Source organism: Haemorhous mexicanus, chromosome 8 (genome assembly GCF_027477595.1).
Source record: "Haemorhous mexicanus isolate bHaeMex1 chromosome 8, bHaeMex1.pri, whole genome shotgun sequence".
Classification (NCBI taxonomy): Eukaryota; Metazoa; Chordata; class Aves; order Passeriformes; family Fringillidae; genus Haemorhous; species Haemorhous mexicanus.
The window spans coordinates 5,850,629-5,874,357 of NC_082348.1; the positions used below are offsets into that span (position 1 = coordinate 5,850,629).

At 42.2% G+C, this 23,729-nt stretch overlaps 1 protein-coding gene across 1 annotated transcript in view; it reads right to left on the reverse strand.

Annotated features, from left to right (window-relative positions):
* The window catches only part of THSD7B (thrombospondin type 1 domain containing 7B), a 243,921-nt gene that overhangs the window by 19,308 nt on the left and 200,884 nt on the right, over positions 1–23,729 (reverse strand). The window contains exons 16-20 of the mRNA XM_059852540.1: positions 13,645–13,778; positions 12,817–12,970; positions 3,589–3,730; positions 2,098–2,213; positions 1,502–1,619 (exon numbers count right to left, since the gene is read on the reverse strand). Coding sequence (XP_059708523.1) covers positions 1,502–1,619; positions 2,098–2,213; positions 3,589–3,730; positions 12,817–12,970; positions 13,645–13,778 — 664 coding nt within the window. The remainder of the gene's footprint in view (positions 1–1,501; positions 1,620–2,097; positions 2,214–3,588; positions 3,731–12,816; positions 12,971–13,644; positions 13,779–23,729) is intronic.

A 23,729-nucleotide genomic window follows, 5' to 3' on the forward strand; every position in this document is an offset into this window, starting at 1 on the left:
GCAGGGTTATGGTCTTTGAGGATCAGGGATGACCCCTAAACCAGGCTGAGCTTGGGCTCGACTGAGTGGTTCAAGCAGCCTCAATGAGGTTTGGCACCCAAAGCCAGGACAGCCACTGGAAAGTCTCTTTCAGCAAGGCACAAATGTTTCCAGCTTTCCTCTGATTTAGGACATGAAGTAACTCCTTGTACTCCGTGGTAGCTTTTTAACCAGTCTTCAGAATTTGCACAAGCATTTCAGGATCAGAGGCCAAACACAAGGCACATCTTCACTCGAGTACCTCCTTTTGCAAACTATGCAATATAAGAGCTCAGGATGACAAAATCTTCAGGTACTACATAGGGTGAGCTGCTCCCTGAGCATGCTAAAAGCCAGAAAAACATTACAATCTGCCTTTGTACTGTACTCTGTTTAACTCAGTAAGTGATAGAACACTCAAAAAATTAAATTAAGTTTATTCAGCAACACAAGCATTAACACTCCAAAATGGATTTTAAAGAAAAAAAATTTGGAATTAATAGTACTCCCAGTGTGTTGTTGTTAAAACACTGCCCATGAATTATTCATTTCTGTTAAGAAAGCACTACTTCACAAACGGGCTAAAAGCTCAGCAAAGAAAGAACAGCACTAATCCAAATATTAAGCTTTTTCTGTAACACGCTTTGATCTCTGCAATCCATCTGAAGGAATCATTTTATGGAAGTTAAGAGCTTTTTTCTTTTTGACCTTAAGTGAATTTGATTCAAATATACATTATGGCTTTTGAATCTTAAAGACCATTAGCTGTACATCTAATGCACATCAGAGGCCTGGGAAATAAAATCCCAAGCTTATTGAGAATAAAACCTTCAATGCATTTCCTCATGTCAATACTCAAAGGGTATTTTAAATCACATAAGTTGAAAAAGGTCCTAATCCTTTCACTTTTGTATGCTGGTGAGCCCTACTGGCTATAGAAAGTCTTGCTGAAGGTACTGGGGTCATGTAAGTGTTAAGGGACCTGTGGATGCAAGATGGAGATAGAGGCATACACTAAATGATGAAAAATAGTCTTTGTGTGTTTTTTTCAATAGATACAATTACGTTCCTAAAAATTACTTCACCAGAGAATTTGTATTTAGTTATTAATCTCTTCAGAATCTTTTAACACTCCCAAGCTCTTTGCTAGCTTTGCATACTCCCCATCTCTCGGGTTAACAGTTGCTGTGACTGAATTCTGAGAGTTTGAATTAGATAATAAATAATCCTCCAGACATCTGACTACTTTTTCCCTAAGTTGCATTTTTCACTTTAGAGTACTTTGAAAATAGCCTGCTTTACTCTAAACACCTCAGGACCTTGAGAGTGTCCAAAACCACCTCTGAAGGATTCGGGTGTGGCTCGAGGCAGTCCCTGAGCTCTGCACCCCTACTCAGGGACTGCCTGAGCCCACCTGGGCCTGTGGGTGCTGTGTGTGCTGCCCTCTGAGCCATGGGGGGCAGGAGGGCAGGCAGGGACTCACCGCCGGCGCCACACGTGTGGGAGCACTGCGACCAGGCTGACCACGGGGAGAGCTGGCAGTCCACGGCACACCCCACCACGCACCGGCTGCTCGTGGGCACAGGCTTCTCCAGGTGCAGCTGTGACAGGGAAACACAGGCATCAGCTTCCCCAGGCCCCAGCCACCTCCTGCCACAGCCAGGCACCCAACAAGAGCTGGCAGCAACTCTGTGGGGCACCAGCAAAACACCAGTGGTGTTTCAGGGAGCTTTCCCAAGGGTGCAGTGGGGGAATGCTGCTTCAGTGTTGAAGAGTTTCACATCTAAGCAGCCCTCAGTGTTTGGCTCTCATTCCAAAAGAACAACCCTAGATTTCCAATCCCCACCCCGGTCCCCAGCTTTGGGATGCAGGGTTGGTAGCCATGCCCCACGTGTTGGAGTCAAGGAGTAACACCACCCACTGGCACCCCTCTGTTTCCCAAAGCCCCCAGCTGTGCACTCCCAGCACCATACAAAACCTTTCCACCATTTACGGGAAATGTCTTAGCATGGATCAGGAGGTCCCCATCCATCTGGAATCCCAGGGATTCAACCTCTGGGTGTGTCCCAGCCTGCTCACCCTCTGGCACAGCCGCATGCTGACCGTGGCCCCGTCGCTGCGCCGGCAGCTCAGGAGGCGGCGGCGCTCGCCGTGGCCGCAGGTGGCATTGGCACCCAGCTGGCACCCGCTCCAGCCTGCAGACACAAAGCAAAGGGTGCACTGCTGCAGCTCAGCTTTACACTCAGCACAGAATCATACAACCACAGAATGGCTTGGAAGGGACCTGCTGTGGGGATTGGAACTGCACAACTACACCTTCCTCTAGACCAGGTAGCTCACAGCCCCATCCAGCCTGGCTTTGAAACCCTGAACATGGGTGTTACCTTCACCCACAGCAGCAGGGCATCCCACAGCCAAGAACACCCCCCCACAAAAGAAAGTTGTTCTCAAAGCCAGGCAAGCCTCAGAGGAGACACGTTCTCTCCGCAGCCCGATACCGGATCCCGTGATGACACCGCTACATCAGAGTGCACATGCTGAACACTGATAAAGGCTATCAGTTCAATCCAGTTGGCACAGGTACAAGACTCTATTGTCTGAAGTAAAATTCCACTTTGATAAAGCAGCTGAGGAAGTTTCTGAAGGGGAACTCTGGTTTAACCTGTTTTTGTCTCCAGGCAAAGCTATCCATTATTTAAAACTGAACTCTAATAGTCATGAAATAAAAGCAGTATTTCTAGTGGAAGGAAATTAATATCTTATTACGTGTCTGAAATTATGTTGGTCGGAATACAACTAAACTGAAATAAGGTTTAAAACACCATTTAAAATGAACAGAAAGCATAACAGAAGCCACTAAAATTTCCATACAGCACCAATAAATAAGAAGGATGAGAAGAAAACCTATTACTTTGTGTCTTCCACCTCTGATAAACATGAACACATAAATGTTCTGCATTTCTGAAATGTGATGATAAAAAAAGGCATCATCCTGCTGCCTGTGTTTCTAGGGCTTTTATTACAAACAGGCTGAGTTTATATTCATATATTTTATCTTGCTTTGTTCTCCCTTCCCACCAGCCCCCAAACCCCTCTTAGATCTCTCCTCTGTATGCCTTTCTCATTTATTTCAGCTGGTCAAAACAAAAGGAATTTTTCAGTTTTGTTTTGTTTATTTGTTTGCAACAGAACCAATTGCTTCTAAGGTCCTAAATAATGCATTTTGCTCTGAATGTCCTATGCCCACCCTTATAACTCATATTGCTTTCAAAGCAGATTTCTGTTGGTATTATTGGCTTCACCAGAACCACACAGATGACACTCTTTTAATTGGAATTTTGTAATTAATTATGTTGATAACCCTTTGAAAATCCCATTTAGCATGCTTTATTTCCAATGTACTCACAAGAACAACTTAAATACAGAAACTGTGCATTTGTCCACTAATGTGTAAAAATGTAGGCGTGTAATTAACTTTATTGAGACCAACGATGTCAAGGCTTTAACCAACACCACAAACAAACATAACTAAAAACACATACGAAGGGTATATTGAAAATTTGTACCTACCTGTTAGGTTGTACTGGTATTGGAAGCAATTTTGATTAAGAATACATGGCTTCATTTGTGAATCTTCAGGACAGGCCTTTGAACTGACAGGAGACCTCAGCACTTGGCGGGTTCGGATTTGCATAATATTGGGGTCACACACCTGGACAGAGAAGGGATGGACAGTACAGAGACCCCAGTAAATCACACAGACATCACTGACCCCAGGAAATCACACAGACCCCACAGACCAGGGCTGCTCACGCACATCCATGGCCGCGTGGAGGTAGGATGCAATCCCATTCCTGCTCTAACTATACTTAAGAGCACATGAAAGAAAAGAACTGTGGTTCAAAGTTAAGAATCCAGTAAAAGTCATCTTTTATGATGATTTGGCTATTTTAGCCCTGCTACACCATTTTTTCCATGTTTTTTGGTAAGGATCCTTGGGGAAAACGGGATAAAGACTGCACCACTTTGCTGTGCCCTGCTTTGCACCTCCTTCCAAGGCTTCCAGTAAAATGCCACAGTACTGAATAACAGGACAGGATTTTTGTCACAATTAATGCATCTTTAAGTAGTATCTGATGTTAGAGCAAAGCATTCATTTCAAAGAAAGACCCTTGTAACTGCATATCAGTTATGATGCTGACAAGACGAGGTGACTTTTCAGAGTATGAGACACCAAATACTGATGTCCAGCTGCCTATAAACCAGGATTTGCTTGTTTACATTTTCACAGGAATATGAACCAACTGAGGCAGGTTTTCATTTCTATTTGTGCATCACAGGCATGAAAACTGTTTGTTTTTAGCAGCCCTTGATCCTCACTCTCATAGCACTGCAGCACAGAGCTATTTTCCCACAATCCAGTAACAGGAAAAGGCTGAAGTGGAGGTGGTCACAGCAAACCTAATGGAAATAAATCCCTTATTAAAAGTATTCACCACCATTTATTGAACAAGATGACCCATTTAATTCCTAACAGTTTCTCATTAGGATTGCTCAGGAACAGCAAAGAAAACAAAACAAAAAAACCCCAAAACAATGCATGTAGAACCACATTTTCATAAATGCTTGGGGATTTAAAACATGATTTTTCTACAGAGTACTATAATTACAAAAAATAACTAACAGTTTAAAACCACGGGCTTATTAGCATGCAACAAACAGCCTGCAAACACTGAACACTGCATGGGTGGAAGTGTGGATAATTCCTGTATTGTGAATATTGTGAATATTAAAGGGAAATGTAATGGCCTTGCAGCATAAATCTGGATCTCAGGCTGCTGTAAACTGGATTAGCTGCATAGATGACAACAAAACTGAACAGAATAAATATCAGAACAAATGGGAAAAAAAAGTCTGGTCTGGTCTTAAAATACATTGTCAGGGCCTATTTCCTTATGTTTACACTACATGGAGGAAAATCCATTACATTTTTATTGCTGACACACACCTTGTCAAATCATTTTAAATGGTAATCTTATTTGAATACCCTTGGTCAGCTAAAATACCCAATTGTTTCTAATTATCTGAAAATTAAACCTATGCTAAGTGTTTACCAATAGTTTACTGCCTTTTTCACAACTAATCTGATTGTTCATTCTCACAACTAACACTAATAACTTAAATGATCTGCCAATAAAGCAAAATGACTAAGGAAAAAAATCAAAGCATGTATCTCAGCAGCTACTCCTAATTAATGTTTCTCTGAATTATGTTACCAAGGGGGGAAAAAAAAAAATCAATGGATGCTGTGACAGAAGCTGTCTGTGCCAGCTCAGTAACACCAGCTTTTGCTCCCTTTAAAATAAGAACCTGCAGACAGAAAATATGCCTCATTTGTAGATAAGTAAATTCTTTGAATAAAATAGTATTTTTCCCCTGTCCAGCACAGCCCCCGTTGTGCTCGATTATAGGACATTGCTGCAGCCCAGTGCTGCTACAGAGCCCCAGAGCTTTCCTGGCTGGCAGGACCATTTTCCCTCTCAGATTTCCTCCTGGTAGGCAGCAGACTATTCTAACAGGTCAAAATCTATCTGGTGTTTGCCAGGATTCAAACAAACAACTGGTTTACTGATGCTCTGAAGCCAGAATTCTCACTGTGCTGATGAGCCATGGTGCTCAGAAGCCAGAGCTGATGCAATAAGCCCCTCACTTTTACTAGTTTTGAATAATAAGGAATCTCTGTAGGAAAAGCATTCATTTAATCAAGCTGAGGACATGGGAAACATACAAAAATTCAAAGTTGGCAAACTGTAACTAATATCCTGTAATATTATTTGTTGAATTTCTCTTAACGTCAATTGAGAAGTCAATTTAGTTTTATAATTGATTTTCTGCCCTTGCTCTTTCAAGTTAACCATGTAAAAAACTGAGCCAAATATATATGGAAGTGAGTAAGCAGCAGGAAGGAATGACTTGCAAAGAGAAAGATGAAAGCTGGAATTTTCAAAGGAGCAAGAGGGAGCTGAGTATCCAGCTACCCTGAAATCTCAATGGGCTTGGGTGCACAGTTCCTGCAGGACCCCTCCAAAAACCCAGGCTGGGAAAAAAAAAAATCAAATATTTATGGCATAGCAAAGGTTGGGGAATGGATTGGCAGACTCGATATCATTAGGGGATGTGAACAGTGAAAGTAAAGAAGAGGGATTGTTGCCAGTGGAGAGATGCTGAGGGTACTAACAAGCAATGCCAAGGGGCATGTCTAGTCCTGAATGTGGATATTAGAAAATACTGAGAGCAAAACCAATCACCACCAATGGCAAACCACAGGTTTAGGAGGCAGGACAGAAAAGGCAGCCATCAATTTAGAGAGAAGGCAGGAAAAGAAAGAAATATTTCTTGAGTACCTAAAGTAAGAAACTACCATGGGATTGAGATTTAAGCAGGATAACAGGTTGATTCTGAATATTCTCACAAATGAAGAAAATGACAAAACTAATTTGACTGCTCAAGCAATCTTCCATACAAAACAGTGAAGGTGCCATTCAGGTACATGGATCAAGGCTGGGTCTGCCCAAGGGATCCAAGTTTCTAATCACAAGCATGTATGCATCTACAGTTTCTGGGGTTTTAAATAAATAAAGTCCACTGTGATTCAGCAATGTTTCACTGAGTATCTTCATTTACAACTCCTCTCTTCCCGCTGAGTGGATGCTCCACTTCCAAAGACATTATTTCACTCTCTGCTGCTCTATTAGTAACTAGTGCTTTCACTGATGACAGATGAAGCTTTTTAAATGATTTTTTACATTAAGTCAGCCATTACCTTCTGTAAGGCTATTGCAACTGGTTTGTGCTCAGCATCAGCCAACATTTCCACAGTGGAAGCATAAGGAAAGGCAGGTGCCAACAACAGATGTGCTCAGGAGTGGGAGTTTGACTTGTATTTCTGAGATCATCTTTTTATGCTCGTGATACTTACTTTATGCCTGTGGTTATAAATCCCTTAACTGGTTTCCATAGTTGGGAGAATTTGGGAATGTAACCATGGGATAGAAATAGGTGTAACAGCAAATGTTCCCTGTTCTGGGAAACTGAAACCCACTTCTGACACCACCCAGACTAGGAATAATGATTTATGTATCAAGGAAGGACAGTGATTATGGGTGCCCACTGGCCATAAATAATAGGAGAGGAAACAAGTCCTAAGAAAGGGAGGCAGCTATGGTGCACAGAGGTGGAAGGTCAGAGGCCTGGAGACCTCTATGTACCTTCAAGATCAGGTGCAAATCAGTTTGGCTGATAAGTTTTCCAGACTATGTTGCTTGTTCAGAATCTTTGTTGATGCCTGTAAGCAATGGGGTGTGTAATTCTGGCATATGCATCCTTTGGAACTGGTAACAGGAACAGAATTAATTTCTTGATGAAAATAATAATGGGGTGCCACCTCAGGTGGCACATCAATAGCCTACAGCAGTAGGATGTCGTCCATAGACAGGAGGTTTCTTTATGGGTATAACTGTACTCTTCCAGCCTACTTTATAGTATTAAACCTCACCATTTCCATTATTCTTTTCCATATAGTATGAAAAGTTGAGCTAGAGCCACAGATCCACAGGTGAGATTATATAAACCACTACAGAAACAAAATATGCTGAAGCAATGAGAGGTCCATAAAATGTTAAGGCAAGAATAAATCAAAGTTTTTCTCAAAGGACCTTTTAGAAATTATAACAGCCATCTTGGTTCTATGGGGAAATTTCTGGCACTATTGACTACTGCATTTTTAAGTATTCCTTTTAGCCAAAGCTATTTTTTCACCATGACCACTTGTCACTATTTAAAGCTAACATAAAAAGTGAGGGACAAAAACATACACAAAGGATGCACCCAGCCTTTGCTTCAGACAATCACAGAACTGACAAAGCACAGGAAGTTTGTTCTGGAAGAGAAGGGTATAAAATAAAATAAAGCTGCAAGGTTATGAAACTAAGTTCCAGTCTAAGAGCTGTTAACATAACACACATTAATATACACTATTAGACCCTCTTTGGGATGGAATTTAAGAGCTGTTCATTGATCCAGGCTTTCATATGCATCATAATTGTACAGCACAGAGGCTGTAACCCATTACAGGGCCCTTTAAGCTGTTTAATTTATCAAGCAGCTTGTATAATGCACCCTGCACTATAAATAGCTGGCTGCATTATTCTTAACTGGCTATTCATAAGCAAACATACAACCTTAAAATAAGGTAAATGCAAAGGCAGCAACCGTATTTGACTATTTTTAACAGAGCAATGAACCATTACATTGTTCATGCCAGTGTGGATGTTTTGTAACAATTTAACAAGCCATTTACAATAACACCAGCAGTCTTTTGAAATGAAAATGCATTTGCATAAATTTTCTTTTTCAGATGCATCCAGGTTCTGAAACCTTGCCTGCCTCCACAGAGAATCGTTACTTAAATAACTTTAAAAAGTGATTGTTAACAAAGATTAATAAAAATAAAACAATGAATTTTAAAAATACAGCAGTTACCCACTTTTTTTGACAAAGACATACAAAAAACATCCAAGTCATAGCTATGCATAAGGAGCATTGCATGTTCTTCCAAAAAGCCTTGACCAGCATAATCCTCATGCTTGATTTGAATAAATTATCTCTTGGGCTAGAAAGACAGCTCTGTGCAAGCCTCACTCTTCAGCACAGCCTTCACACTGCAGCTCCTCCGCCAAACTTACGTGCCAAACCCACAGAGGTTGGGGAGTTTCCTCTGGAGATATCCAAAAGCTGTCTGAGGACACAATTCTGAGGAACGTGCTCTGGGGAATCCTGCTTGAAAAGAAAGGACTAGATGACCTCCAGTGGTCCCTTCCAACCTTGCCTGTTCTGTGTTCAGGCACAAGTTGTGATGGAGACCTTCGTAATCCACACAGTGACTCCCAGAGTCTGTAGGAGTCCACAATTTCCCTTCCAGTTGGCATTTCCAAACTGTAACAACTCCAGCTTGCATCGACAAGGAAAGTCACTGCAGAGCTGAGAGCTCTGTGGATGGCTGGGTGACACTTTTAATCCGGTCAGTTGTGGGTGTCCCACTCCCCCCGTGGATTCCAGGGAATAATAACTCAATTGCCGCAAGCCCCGAGCGCGGCACATCGCCATCGATCCATGAGGAAAACGCTCACTGAAATGGAGACAGCTGTTCTCACTCACCACACACGCAACCCCCTATAATTAACTAATTTCAGACCTCTTGGAATTAGCTGCTAGAAATGCCAACAGCTGAGGCAAGCAAGGAGGCCACTCCAATCCACACCGGGGGCTGCGACAGCCATCCGCCGACAGAGAGCTAACGAAATAGATTTGAGGTAATTATTTCAGGGACTTGTAGCACCACTCGCATATTAACTCTTTTTAAGAATGCTTTGATGAATTCAATTGAAGTCAATTAATTACATTTCCAAGTCAGATGAATACAAAGTCGAGACGCCACAGGAAGTGTGTGTGTGTTATTCCATCACTGAATATGTGACAGAGATGACAGGATTTCAGTTCCCAGATTGTTTAGCTGGGTCTTTGAGCAATCAAGTGATGATGTCTGACTGAACAGGCTATTGTCCCTGGAACAAATATGAAATCTCTTAAGCAAAATGCAAGTCAACCTAATTTCCTTGTGGTTTTTTGTTGGGTTTTTTTTTTCCCCTTTTTATTTTTGGCTTCTTTGTTGTGGTTTTTAACTAGCAAGCTTCAAACTGTTACGTTAAATGACTTTAAAGCTTGATATTTAAGTCACTTGGATGTTACTTAGTGACAAAGAACAAAACATTGTACGCCAAAAAAATAGTCTTCAACCACAGGGAAAACCATTTTGAATTTACTTCTCTCAATAGAAAAAGTGAGAATAATAGGGACGATTTAATTCAGTTACTTCGGAATTCTTGAATCCAGTAGAGAGACAAAACCTCAAAGCAACCTTGAGGCATTGTATTTCTGACAGCTTCATTTCTGACCATTAGATGAAACATTAAAATTTAGCTTTGTGTTGCAGTGTTAAATAGCACCATAATCAAGATGCCAAATACGTAATTCAGTTGAAAAACATACATTAAAGAATTGTGGGACCATCTGAAATTATAAAAGACCACAAAAGTGTTTAAAAGCAAAATGGAAATGCAGCCAAAAAAGGTAGAACAAATACAATGTTTTAGCAGAAAAAAAGTATTGAAGAAAATACTTTCCATTGACAAAGCAGTCGCCACCTTTATGACTCATTGATTTCAACACGATTCAAGATCATTTACCATCCTGAAAGTGGAAAACTCACATGGGAAGAATATTGCTACAAGATAAAACCAAGTAATACCCTAGAAAGTATCCAGAGTACAATGACATATTGACAAAGGTACAACGGATAATCTAAAAGGCCTTTTTATATTCAGCTGATAAGAGTTAGTTATTCTGCTATCAGGATGAATTTATTATCAACACTGTAAAACATGAGCAGAACACCAAAGCGACTGGAAAAGAATTCTCACCTGACCAAAATCTTAGGTAAATATCTCCAATCAAAAAGGTCCTCAGGCGAAGATGAGGCTGAAATTGTGATCATTCATTTTTTACAAACTAGAATTTGTCAAGTTTCATAAATCCTCTTTATCTCCAGCAAGCCAAACATGACCAGAGCTACAGGAAAACTTCCTGGAATGGTCTTTGGCAGCTGCCTCAAGAGTGCTATGACTAAAAGAGTGCCAGCTATTGAGGTATGAAATGTAAATGTGCTTGAAATAGAGCAGCCAGGATGCACAGTTTTGCTTTTTCATTACAATACGATGTGATCTTCCAAATTTTTTGAAATTTTTGTGTCCCTCAACTCATAGCTGTCCTAACTGACCATCTTTCCTGGTGCGTCAGGAGACGGAAGTTCATTAATTACCCTGGTGCTGGCAGTGCCTCACTCCAGCCCCCACGATTCCCTCAATCCCTGCCCCACACCCACCAAAGGCACACCAGTGGCACAGCACAGCCATTCTGCACTACCAGCAAGCCCAACACTCGCCTTGGAGATGTGGAGCATGTGCAGCCTGGGAGGGAATGTGCTGTGTGGTTCTCTCTCAAAAACCACCACAAACAGCCAGAGTAGCTGTAAAAGGGAGACAGCACTGCAGTAAACTCATCAAAGGGAGGGTTTTATCTGCCCATAAAACTTCAAGCTGTTTATCCTCTTGTATCTGGACAGAACTATGGAAACACATGCTCCATCAGCACACAGTCATCTCAGTTTCACAACAAAGCATTGCAGAACAGCTTGTGAAAACATATTGTTCAGTTAATTGCATTGGCATGCAGATGCCCTCAAATTTATGAATTAACATCCACCATGGCAAAGGGATGTACAAGGAGACACGGGGACTGTGGCATGTGGCCCTGTGCCTGCCAAGAGATGTGTTGCCTGATGGAGTGCAGCCCACGAGCTCTGGGCTTCCCTTTCCTGCTTCTGTGGGCTATGGAGGCTTTGCCACTGCCAAAAAAAGGAGCCTTCAGGCAAAAAGCCTCTGTGTCTTAACGGTATGAGGGTGCTTAAAGCTTCAAGCAGTCCTTCATAACCAACTGACTGCCACCAAGGCACACAAGAGACCCCCAACAGCCTCAGGGGTCTCTGCATCAGTTCACTGCGTGCAAAAATGAAGAAAATCCATGCCTGGAAAAGTCAATGGCAAAGAAACAGCCCAACCACAGTGGGACTCTGTAAGGTATCCAAGCATTTGTATGGGTTGCAAGAGTGTTATACTTCATCAAAGCCACGCTGCTCAGGAGGAGGTGAATGCAGGAAATGAAACACAAGATTTTATTTGACATGTTCTTACCGAGTATATTGATACGCTACACAAAATATTATGGAAGGAAATTACCTGTGTCAGCACTAGTATAAATACCTGTCCAATAACCACTCAACTTTTGGTAATGGCCCTGTTAACACAGGGGCAATGAATATGTGTTTGTCACTTAAATACATCAAGCAAGTCTATTAAAAAAACCCCTCCAAGATTAAACCTGGCACCTATTTCAACACTGATCAGGGAGAAACAATAGATCTGAAGTCACGTGGTTTGAGGCCAGAGGCTTTTCATAATACAGAATTTGCAACTTCTTTCCATCTTGCACACTTAGGAAAACACAGAGCACTTCGTAGTTGCTTGAATCCCTGCATAATTCACAAAGTTTTGAGTATTTCATGACATGACAAATTGTTCAGGCACCTTGCTGTCATACCCTTCTGCTGCTGCTGCCTCAAATCTTCCCCCAAGTGTTTGAGGAGGAGGAAACCCTGGACAGAAATAGTGTGTGTTGGGAGGGGAGAGCTGTCATTCCCTCAGGACTAAGACCTGTCCAGAGGAGTGTCACCCCCAGGGTTTACAAGCAGGTTGTTATGGCAGTCATGCACCACTGACAGAGGTCTCCCCTCAAACACTTCCTAAGGCATTCAGCAGCTGGAATACTGTCCCTTCACCCACTCTGCTTGTGTGGGCCCTCCCTGCAGCAGAGCAAGGGGAAGGATGTGTTGAATCAACTGTCACAGTAATAACTATGTGTTTCACTAACCAACTTTCTATAGCTCTGTCTCTGTAGAGACATAAATATCTCCAGATTCAACCATGCTGGCAGCATCTATTAAGCCTGACATCTCTCAGAAAATAATTTACTTTCCTAGAAAATAACTAGGCCATGAAATAGTTGAAGGAGAAGCAAGACTGTTGCGTGAGGAACACTGCCAGGGACACGGGCAGGAGAGCCTACCTGCGGACACGGGCTCCACTGTCCCCAGTCAGACACTGCACACTCACTGGGACAGTACAAGGTACACTTCTGCACTGCCTCTGGGACATCAGCCTGACTGCACAGAGCGTTGGGCACAGCCTCCTCACCGTGGTCCTCAGCAGTGCTCACACACCTACACAGAAAGCACACATCTTAATTAGAGTATCACAGGCACAATGGGTATCAACAAGTTCTCTCAACCCCATACAGGACATAGACATGACAACAGCTACAAGCAGCATGGCTGGTCAAAAAATAAAACTCATATGTTAATGCAAATGGAAATCAGCTACGTGCACAACATGCTTTTGTTACTTCATACAGAGGGATTTTAACTTTGATCGGCTGACAAAGGAGCAAACAGAAAGTGACAACCAGTGAGAACAAATCTTAGTGCTCCTGCTAGTAACATCTGAACATTTGGAAATAACTCAGCATTTCCCCATGCCTGGGGAATGAATATTCAGTAATAATGAATGCCACTCTGGTGCATGCAGTGCTATTACTTGGGGAAAATGTTAGCAAATCAAAATATGGAGGTTTTGCACCTCAGGGAGCTTTATGTATACATGGCATTTAGGTTGAAGAATACTAATTTAAATATCATGCCGTGTTCCTGAAAACCAAGGCTGTCTCTCTGAAATGCCTTTCCTGTAAACCATAGCACATAAACACGTGTTTCTTTTCATTTGCAATACACTGGACTCAGCAACACACTCACTGTCAGATGGCCAGATATTGCAGCTTTATGCAAGAACATTCCAGCTCTTTTTGATCTGGAATACCCGAGCTTTTGTCTTCACGCACCTGACTTCCCTCGTTTGTATTCCTTCGCCACAGTGGAGGGAATTTTGTTCGCTGTTGATTTTGCATGGAGACCATGGTCCTACTTCCCAGGAATACTGATTGCACTCACTGTAGCATGGGACTGCCTCGTGCACCTGACAGGAGAAAGAACCAAACTCTTCAGCTGAACTGTCCAGGTTAGCATGTCTGCAGAACAAACCCACATAAAAGCACACTGAAAAGTATCCTGGCTTACACTCCTCATGCTAAGGCTGTTGTAATGGCTTTAAGTTCATTTATTCATTATTGACTTGCCAAGGGATTTTTAAGTATATAATGAACAGCAGTATGCATGCAGCATCTTTGGAAGCAGGATAAATAACAGCTATTTCCTTCAGCCAGAAGAGGAACTCCATTACAATTTCATTTGCTCTGCGTGCTCTCAGGATAATCTATCACATGTCATTCACCAAGATCGTATATACCACATCCTTTTGTGTTTCAGCAGGTACAAACTTAAAATCAGCTCTCATTTACCTTTGCTTCTAATGCATTCTTATAAGCCATTCACCATAAAAGAATGAAATTTCAGGCCTCCTACAAATTTCATTTTTATACACAAAAACAGTAAATGCTTTTTTGCCTGCAAGTGACTTATCTCTAACATATCTCCTAATCAAACATGACAGCGTGTTCACCTGAACTATGGTATCTATGTAGGGAGAAAAATACAGCCAAAAGCTTGATAAAAGGTGCCAGATATTCAGGTTGTTAAAAGCAGCACACTGAGATATAGCACTTCAGCAGATTTTTAGGTTTAAATAAATGAATGCATCAACAGTTCTATTACAGTGATGAATAAAAGTTATTTATTTTGAATCTGGTTTGTCTGCAGAAGCTGATTTGAAGATACAGTATTCCCTGTTGCTTTGCATGAAGTATAATGTGCTGCCCTGGAAAAATACAACACACCTAAAATTTCTTCTTCCACACACCAAAACCTCCTCACCCTTGCTGCTGTGAAGCCATTTCATTCTCACCTGTAGAATAACTATAAATCAATAGCCTCCCAACTCCCTCCCTCCCCCCAAAAAAAAGATTCAGACACATGTTTAATGATTTACAGCTTCATTTTAAAATAGCAGATTATGACTAGACTTGTGGCCAGGAAAAAAAAGAAATCCTCTTTGTAACCTTTTGGAGGTGGGAAGACAAGAAAACTGAGATACCAGTCTGAAAACAAAACTGGTGCCCCATCAGAAAATCACCTTCATTTCAAATGGAAAGAAGACAACTTAAAAACTCCTTCAAAACAGAAAATGTCTGACACTAATTTTAACTGTGGGTCTGTCTGTAGGTTGTGCATAGGTTTAGCAGAGAAGGAAGAATAATAGATAATGAAAAGTGGAAAACATGTAAAGGTGAAAACACAGGAAAGACGGAAATCAAAGTTTGAACTGGTGAGGGCAAGGACAATATGAAGCAGTAAGAGAACCACATTTCACACAGAGGAGGGGAAAAGGAAGGGAACAAAAGGGGCAAAGGCAGTCATACCATTAACACATTATTATTAAGCACATATTATTAGGCATATTATTAAGCACAAATTACAAACCTGGATGTGGCTTTGAGCAACCTGAACTAGAAGGTGTCCCTGCCCATGATGGGGGAGCTGCAAACGAGATGATCTTTAAGGTCCATTTGAAGTGAAGCCACTCTCTGGTTCTATGTGGACTGTGCACCAAGGCACTGGCACTTGGCCCAACTCCAGAGTGTACAGGTGTCTGTGCATTGTACAAAGTGCACTCAGAGCCAAGCTTCCCACACTGAGCAAGCAGCACCACAAGCAGTGCTAGTTAGCTGAGCAGCCAGGCTCGTTATCATTAACTGGTGTACAAGGGAGCACAGAAAAGCAGCACTCACCAAGCCCAGGCTCAGCATCAGCCAGCAGGGAGCCCACAGATGCTGGGACACAGCTGAAGCCACCATCCTGCCCCACCATCCTGTCACCTCCACTCCTGCAGCCACATCCCTGCATGTGCCAGGGACAACGGCAATCCCTCTTCAGGCACTGCAAAGCCTTTGTGCTCCCCACAGACATCCATCCAGGAGATGGATGCAGAGTCAGGGAGTATTTATTAGTTTCCCTGCTCCACAGGGGGAAGGAAAAACTACAGCCTGCCCATGTTGCCTGACAAAACACCCTGTCATCCACAGGAGACGATTAGTGAGGGAAACAGGTGCTTGAGGCATGATCAGTTTTTTCCTCATCACAGAGGGAATGAGCAAAGAGCCAAGCTTGGACAAAACTGGCTGCCAGGGGCCAACCCAGTGAGAAGGTGCCTCACAGGGCAGCATCAAGGATGGTAAAACTTAGTAAGCGAGTTCTGTTAAGGGCTGGGTGGCCAGTTCCTGCTTTTAGACTTTTGGAGAGGAGGCAGGAGGGGCTGCCTCCCTCCCTGCCAGCCTCCACAGGCACAGCAGGGCAGCCAGGGCAGTCCAGCACAAACAGTAGCTTTGGGGATTTAAGATTCTTTTCCTTGCTCTATTAAATAACCTTTCCTCAGGGTTAGGGTATACCACTGTGAACCTGCAGGCTCTCAGCACTGCCTCAGCACTCACCCTGCTACCTGAAGCCAGGGTGAGGCCAAGAACTTGGGAATCCCATCTCATTGTCTCAGTGACCTCTGACTGCTCCACCTTAACATCTGTCAAACCTCAGACCTCTCCTAACCAGCAAAGCCCACCTGTGGACAGCAGCAAAGGCTTAACATCAGGCATTTACCATAAATGTGTTTTAGTGGTCAAAACCTCCTGTGGCATGTACATGCTGTAGTAACTGTGTAGGAAAACCAGACGGAGCTGGGCAGGCATGGGATGCCACATGAACTAAAAATCAATCTGAGGAATCCTGTGAGCCAAAACAGAAATCCCATAGGCACTGACACAAATACACATAATGTGAAGTGATACTTCAAATGTGCTCTTTAAAGAGCAGGGAGGATCACAATAACAAAGCCATTAATAGAGCACTTCCAGCCTGCTGTCTGATTGTGTCAAACTGGTTCGATTTTGTGTGAAGTGCCATCAGCTCTCTTCTTCCTACATCAGACAGACAGACAGACATCCACTTTGTGCTGGAGGAGGGAGGGGACACAGCCCTGGCTGCTTGTCCCTGGGGTACCTCAGATCCACAGTGATCTGCTGCTGACCTGTGCAGTATTTCCTCTTCGGTCAGGATCCCCAGCTTCCACTCACCACTGAAAACCTGAATTATAACTGTCACAAATTACCTGTTTTCCTAAGTTATTGTGCTGACACCAGAGCACACTGTTGCTGTGAACAAGCTCTCCCCCCTGCCCTGTGTCAGTGCTGAGCAATGCCATCTCTGGCAGCACCTCTGGGACACTGGGGAGATGTAAATAACCACCTGCGTCACTGGGAGGGACAGATTTCTTCAGAACAAGTTACAACAGGCACCCGTGGATACCATTAAGCTCTTAAGTGGGAGTCTCAAGGAGATGCAAGATTTCCATGGGTGGAACTCAGTGGGAATGAGTTCAGGAAGCTGTGAATACAATTTGTAACTCCATCTTTGCATTTAAAAACCACAGTGATGTGGCATGTGGTCCTATCCTCCACAGGAGAATGTTTTCCTCCCATTTTCTCTCCTGGCTTGCCATAATTAGTTTTCAATCACTTCCACTTCCTCCTTTTCTTTTTCTTTCTTTTTTTTTTTAATTTGGAAAAAACCTACAGCAAACCTTGAAGCCTTCCATTTCTGTTTTTGCTAGGAGCTATGCTACTTAAGGAGGTCAAACAGACATGCTCTTGATTTTTCATTTTCAAAGGGTTTTGACTAAGCATTGCTGTTCTGTGGGTCCCACAAAACACAGGACCCTAGCTTTACTTCTCACCTCCTGAGTCCATGGGAACATCCCTGTCCTGACCTGAACAGAGGCTGGGATGGGATGTGGTGCCCTCACTCCCCACCAACGCGGGAACCCAAAGCACCCAACCCTGGAGGGTGTTGGGATGTGCTCCCATGGATCCCTGGCTGTTACAGAGTGATCCAACCTTCAAATTACACATGGTCTAGGTCTCCTGACCCCCATCAAGTTCGCCATCCACTAACTCAGCTGCAGATGCAGAAGTCCCTTGTAAAGCTGTGACACTTCTCTTCCCAAGCATTAAGACAACAGTTCCTCTGAAAATAATCTGCTTAATGCTCACCCGTCCCCAAGCTTATGCAATCCTGCTACGACAGTGCATTTACAGACCCCTTCACACTGAGCCCCTGTATGGAACTGCAGAGCCACAATCCATGTCCTGAAGGACAAAAATGAAATTAATTCCATGCAATAGGCACAGGAACACGTTGTTCTGCATGGAGGGAGAAAGATGCTGGAAGCTGCAGACATTTGACCTGCAAAGAGCTGCAGAGATCAACACCCAGAGCAACCAGCCTGGCTTCATCCCTCACTGCCTCAAGAAATAAACACAGTCTTCTAGCATTTTAGCAAATTAACTGTTTTCCTCAATTTTGATTCATATTTAACTGCTGGGTTTTGGGCTCAATGAACCAAGGGCTGTAATGATGCCTGTCTGAAGCCAAGGGGAGTTTTGCTGCTGCCTTTCACAGGATCACTGTACCCCTCTTTGCAGTCAGAATTAACCTGGAACACTGCTTTAACACCTGAGTCCCAAAATCAAGTTGATGGGCACAGTTCTCAATAAATTAAAGGGAAGAAGGACAAAAGCTACCTTTTAAGAGACAGACTGCTAAAGCTTACCCTAATAAAAGAACCCAGTTCCCATTCACTCCAATGCAACTCCTGAGCCCTTGCTAAAGCATTTTTGATGTGGACAGTTACTTCAACAAGATATACAAGTATTAATCTATTTATTTTCTCTTTTAATAGCAGATACTTGCATTTTAATGAAAAATCCAAATATCTAACCACCCAAGAGCTTTGGTGTGATTTATATTGTTCTCTAATTTACTTATTTAAATGTAAGCTTGCAAAGGACTTATAGAAATAAATGCACTGGCTCAACTGATGTTATTCATTAAAAGAAATTCATACCTATACTTCAGGTAGCCTGTCTGATGAGCACCTGCAGAACAAACTAGAATGAGGTTCAACACTTCTGAAAATCATAGTGACTTCATATTTCAGTGAACATCAAGATTTATTGTCCCTCAAGGTAAATATTGACTCTGGTTTTCCCTCAGTCGATATTTTAGCTTTCATGACAGTAAATCTTGGTGTTCACTCCAACTAAGTCAATATCTGCTTATTATATTAGAACAACCGAACTGATCACTGTAGCAGTTGCCTGAGACCCTGAGGACTACCTCTGTGCTATTCATTTCTAATACAAATGGGCTAAATTCATTGCTAACATAAGTTCATTTCACATGGCTGCCCTTACATGAAGGTTACATTAGACCTCATACATTGAAACAGTCAGAACCAAAGAAATAATAACCATTTTCAAACAATGGAGACCACCATGAGTAAGAGTAAAGGCAGAGAAGATATCACATAGCAAAGAGATATTGCTCAAGTTTGCAAAGACACTTGCTGGTAAGGGCTAAAACCACTCCTACTGACACTGGACAGCAATCTGCTCACTTGTAACACTTTTTGCATAACCACTTGTATGTTTTCTGCATATCCAGGCTGCAAGAGGAGGCAGCAGTGGGATGCCTCTTAGGGCTTATGGCCACCAGCTGGTGACAGGTGGGCCACAGCCAGCATTTCTCCTGCAACCAGCCTGACACAAATGGATCCACAGTATGGTGGAAATACATCTGAAAAATGTCCATTCATTGTAATAATCTATAAATTTGTCTTTATGTTGACTCCATCTCATTCATCCAAATCTTTTCTTTGGTTGAAAGATGTCCATATATTAACTGAATAACTTTTATAATGTTCCAATGCTGCTTTCACATTCTGTTTAATAGCAACCAGATAATTTCTAACAATAATTTCTTTTATTTAGTTCTTTAAAACTGAATTAAAAATTGAGTACTTGCTTTGTTAATTACTTAACTGCGTGTTTGATTTGGCAGATCTAAGCAAGCACATAAATGCTTTACTGAATTAACTGTATATCTGAAGGACCAGCACTTGCACATTAACAAACACTACATCACAGAAATTATCTAATTAAAATTTCGACATTAAATAGTTCTCTTTAAAATAAAATTGATTTTATTTCATGCTAGTTTATATATTGATCACGATTGCCAGAAATATGCTAATCACTCACCAGTATTAAACCTGGTTGAACAGTTAATTTTCAAGCAAATTAGATTTTGCAAAGCAGCAGCTTCACTGATGAATATTTGTCTTTAAGTATTTGGATGCTGCAGCAAATAGCCACCAAAACTTAAAAAAAAATTGCTCAAAATGATGTAGAGCACAAAAGTTTGAACAGATCTGTGGTAAGACTTCTAAATTATCAGAATTTCTGGATTTCGTATGCCTTTAGCAGATCCCTGCACGAATACGTGCGAAACAAATTCAGCAGTTTTAGTTTTTATTCACACCCAAATCAAAGGAGTTTGTGTTTCTTTCCTCCTTTGTGGTGCAGAGAAAAGAAAATCAATTAGAGCTCTGCTAAGATTCTGAAAAGCCTTCACTGTTGTTAAACCAAAAAAACCCAGAAATTGCCTAAAACTTTGTATCCAGCAAAAGGATGGGATCTGTTTTATTCTAAGTTCAGAGCCAGGGCAGCAATTCCAGCAGCACAGACACAGAGTTGCTCCAGTTCCCAGGATCTGCCCCAGGGGCAGAATGGAAGCCCCTGCACAAACAGACCCCTCACCCTTACTGCACTACTTCAAAAACTGCTGGAAAATTATTTTCTCTGAAAAGAGTGAAAACACTTATCAAGCCTCTGAAGTTTCCCCTGCTCTTGATTATCTATTTATAGCCCAATCCTCAAAACTGCTCAACTTTAATCCTAATTTACACATGAGACAACCGAGGATGAAGAGTTGAGTGATTTACTAAAGGGTGGCAAGGAAGCCCTCGGGGAGTGGGGGACTCAGTGTGGAAATGCCCAGTTTCTTGCACTCACTGGATGATATCTCAGCTTAAAATCAGATCCTGGAAAGTTCAGATAAAGACATTTCAGGATGAAGCCATCAAAAAAAGCAGCACTGTAAAATTCTGGCTGCAAAATGAGGAAAAGAGGAGAAATTAGGAAAGCAGCAGGGTATTCTTGCTATAAAGACATCTGGATGCTGCATTTTCCCTCACCATGGCCTTTAGATGCTTTTACTTCACCTGTTTTTTTGATGGACTTTACAAAATGCTCCTAGTAAATCCCTTACTTTCTTCTAATGGATAATTAAATATTCCAAGTCAGACACTGATTTATTTCAAATTCTTAAGTGCAATGAGTGGAAAATGCCTTGTTTAGAAAGTTAATTGAGGCGAGCTCTGTCGAACCCCAGTCATTACATCTCACTCTGATAGAACTACCATGTTGTTCAGCAAGGCTTATTAATTCATATATACAAGTGGTAAGTGGTTTTATTTGCTGTGAGATTGGTTCAGGCACTAGAAACACCAAGTGGTAACAGGGTAAAGCATGAGTGCTCTTTCTCAGAGATTAAAATACCAAGCTGGCATCCTTCAACATGAGTAAATCAGGAAAAAACATGCAGCTCCTGGCCCCAAACCTGCCTGTCTGGTTTTACTCTGGTTTTACTCATGATTTTACTGTCAGTACAACCTCTGAGGAGCAGGACATAGCACAAAGTATAACCATGCACACACTGAGTATTTATATCTACCTGAACTACTCAGGCAAGACAATTTAGTCTCAGAGTTTTCCAAAAAAAATTGAGGCGTTAAAGTGGGAAGGGTGAGGCTTATGAGAAGACAATCACAAGGGCCAGTTCCTGTGCCTCTGCTTTTTATTTTACATTTTAATTATGTTTCATTCCTACCAAGAAAATACTAAATCCAGATAAGATACTAACAAATGCCATCTTACAATGTTATCAAATATGGGGGTTTAAGACAAGGCAGAAACTCATTAGTGAGAGTTTCAGTGAATTTTTGTAGATTTCAGAACTTGTAGGTGCTGCTGCCTCCCTGTCACAAAGCCAGACAAGCATAGAAAATTTAAGTAGATAGAAATAAATCAATATCCCTTGTTTCTGAATCAACACATTTTGCTGCAGCTGAAGTTTCAGGGGTAAAAAACAAATGTGGCACCTCTCTGGATGAATCTGTAATGTTATAATAATGTTGGATCCAGTTTTAAAGAGAGGAAGAGGAAAAAAAGCTGATTGATGAAGAAAACATTGAAGCCCTTTTTTACTAGATGAGAACAACAAGATGAAGACAGATTGCAACACCAACCTGAGCCTTTGTAGATGTCCATGTTAGCAGGGCATGACAAGCAGAAAGGAAAGAAAATTATATATGCATTAGTTTGGCTGCTGCATGATAATATTGCAAAAAAAAAGGAAAAAAAGGCAGAAAATCTGCTTAAAATAAAATTGCCACAATGTAATGTTGCATTCAGTGCTTTGATTACCCCATCTTAAAAAAAAAAAAATTACCTCAAGCAGAAATCAAGCATTTCTTTGTGAGTGAATGAAAAGCTCTACTATGCTGAAGAATAAAGCAGAGTTCATTCAGCTCCATCCAGCAATCCTCAGGAGCTCATCACTGTGTCTCACAATCAAAGTTTAGGATTATAAAAAAAATTTTTTGAAAATCTAAGAAAATCTATGAACCTGAAATCTGGTGAGACACCCCACAATTATGGACTATCAATCATAAGGGACCAGAAAGGATGTCAGCTGCTTAGATATTAATTGGGTGGCTCTGTCATTCGTGAAGCCTTCAGCAGCCACGTCCCTCTCCTCTCCTCTGACTGAAACACCCAAGAAGTCCCCACAGAGGAGTGGCAGGAGCCACCCCAGCCTGGGGACACGGGGCTCTGGAGCCTGTCACCGCCACCACGGCAGCTCCCTGCCCAGTCAGCCAGCTCTCCCAGAGCAAATCTTCTCCAGCAGGTCAGAAACCTGCCCCAGCAGGATGTGAGCAAGTAATTACTCGATCCAGAAGCCAAGTCATCTGTCACACGAAATGAAATAAACGCCGTCACTAAACACAAACAGTCCCGCAGAAGCACTTTCTTTGCAGGCATCTGGACAATAGGCAATTTAAAGGAAAGACCATCAGAGCTTCCTGCTAAGTTAAAAATGATGCCTTGGAGACAAAGCTCAGCCCCAGCCTTTTTTTTAGGAGATTTTAAATCATTTCAAGGTCTAAGAGGTTCAAATTGATATTCTATCAGTTTATTTTCATGTCTTAAGCAAGAATGAATTAACACAAGAGCAGTCACATCTATCCTTACTGTAGTATGATCTTGAACTGACAATTTTTTCCACACGAGATTTAAAACCAGTAAAGTGACAAGAACAATTTGATTGATAGCACTACAGACAAGAGATAGAAGAGACTGGGGAGTGTCAGGCAGTTGAAAGCTACGTTTTTTGAAACACTCTTCTATGAGGCTACACCAAAGGCTGGAAGCAGGAGCAAGCTGCTCCTGAGGCTTCCCGCAGTCACAGCAAGAAACAGTCCAGTTTATGTTCCTGCAAAAGCAGGAATAGAAATGCAAACCAGCCCATAACCTGATTGTTTTGTCAGGATGAGACTGTGGCTCTCCCCCAGCCCACTCAGCAGCAGGTCTCATTCCTCCTCAGCAGCAGCCAGGCAGAAACGGATGCTCGCAGGGAGAACGGGACAGGTGCTGATGGATGACTGATAGATCCCATTGCTTCAGAGCTCAGAGAAATCACCCACAGCCTGATTAGTAACTGGAGCTGGAGAAACTTTCCTAGAAGAGCAAGCTACTGCAGTAGGCAGGGGATGTGACAGCCCATTGCACAGCCTGTTTGTGGGAGCTGTCTCACTGCCAGGCGTTCGCGCTGCGTTTAGACGCGGCAATAACTCGAGTGATTTTCTCCCTGCAATTACAGGTGTGGCAAAGGCAGGTCCCCCAGCAGTGCTGCACAGAGCCCAGCCTCAGGACCAGCCACACAATCCCACAGATGTGAAGGC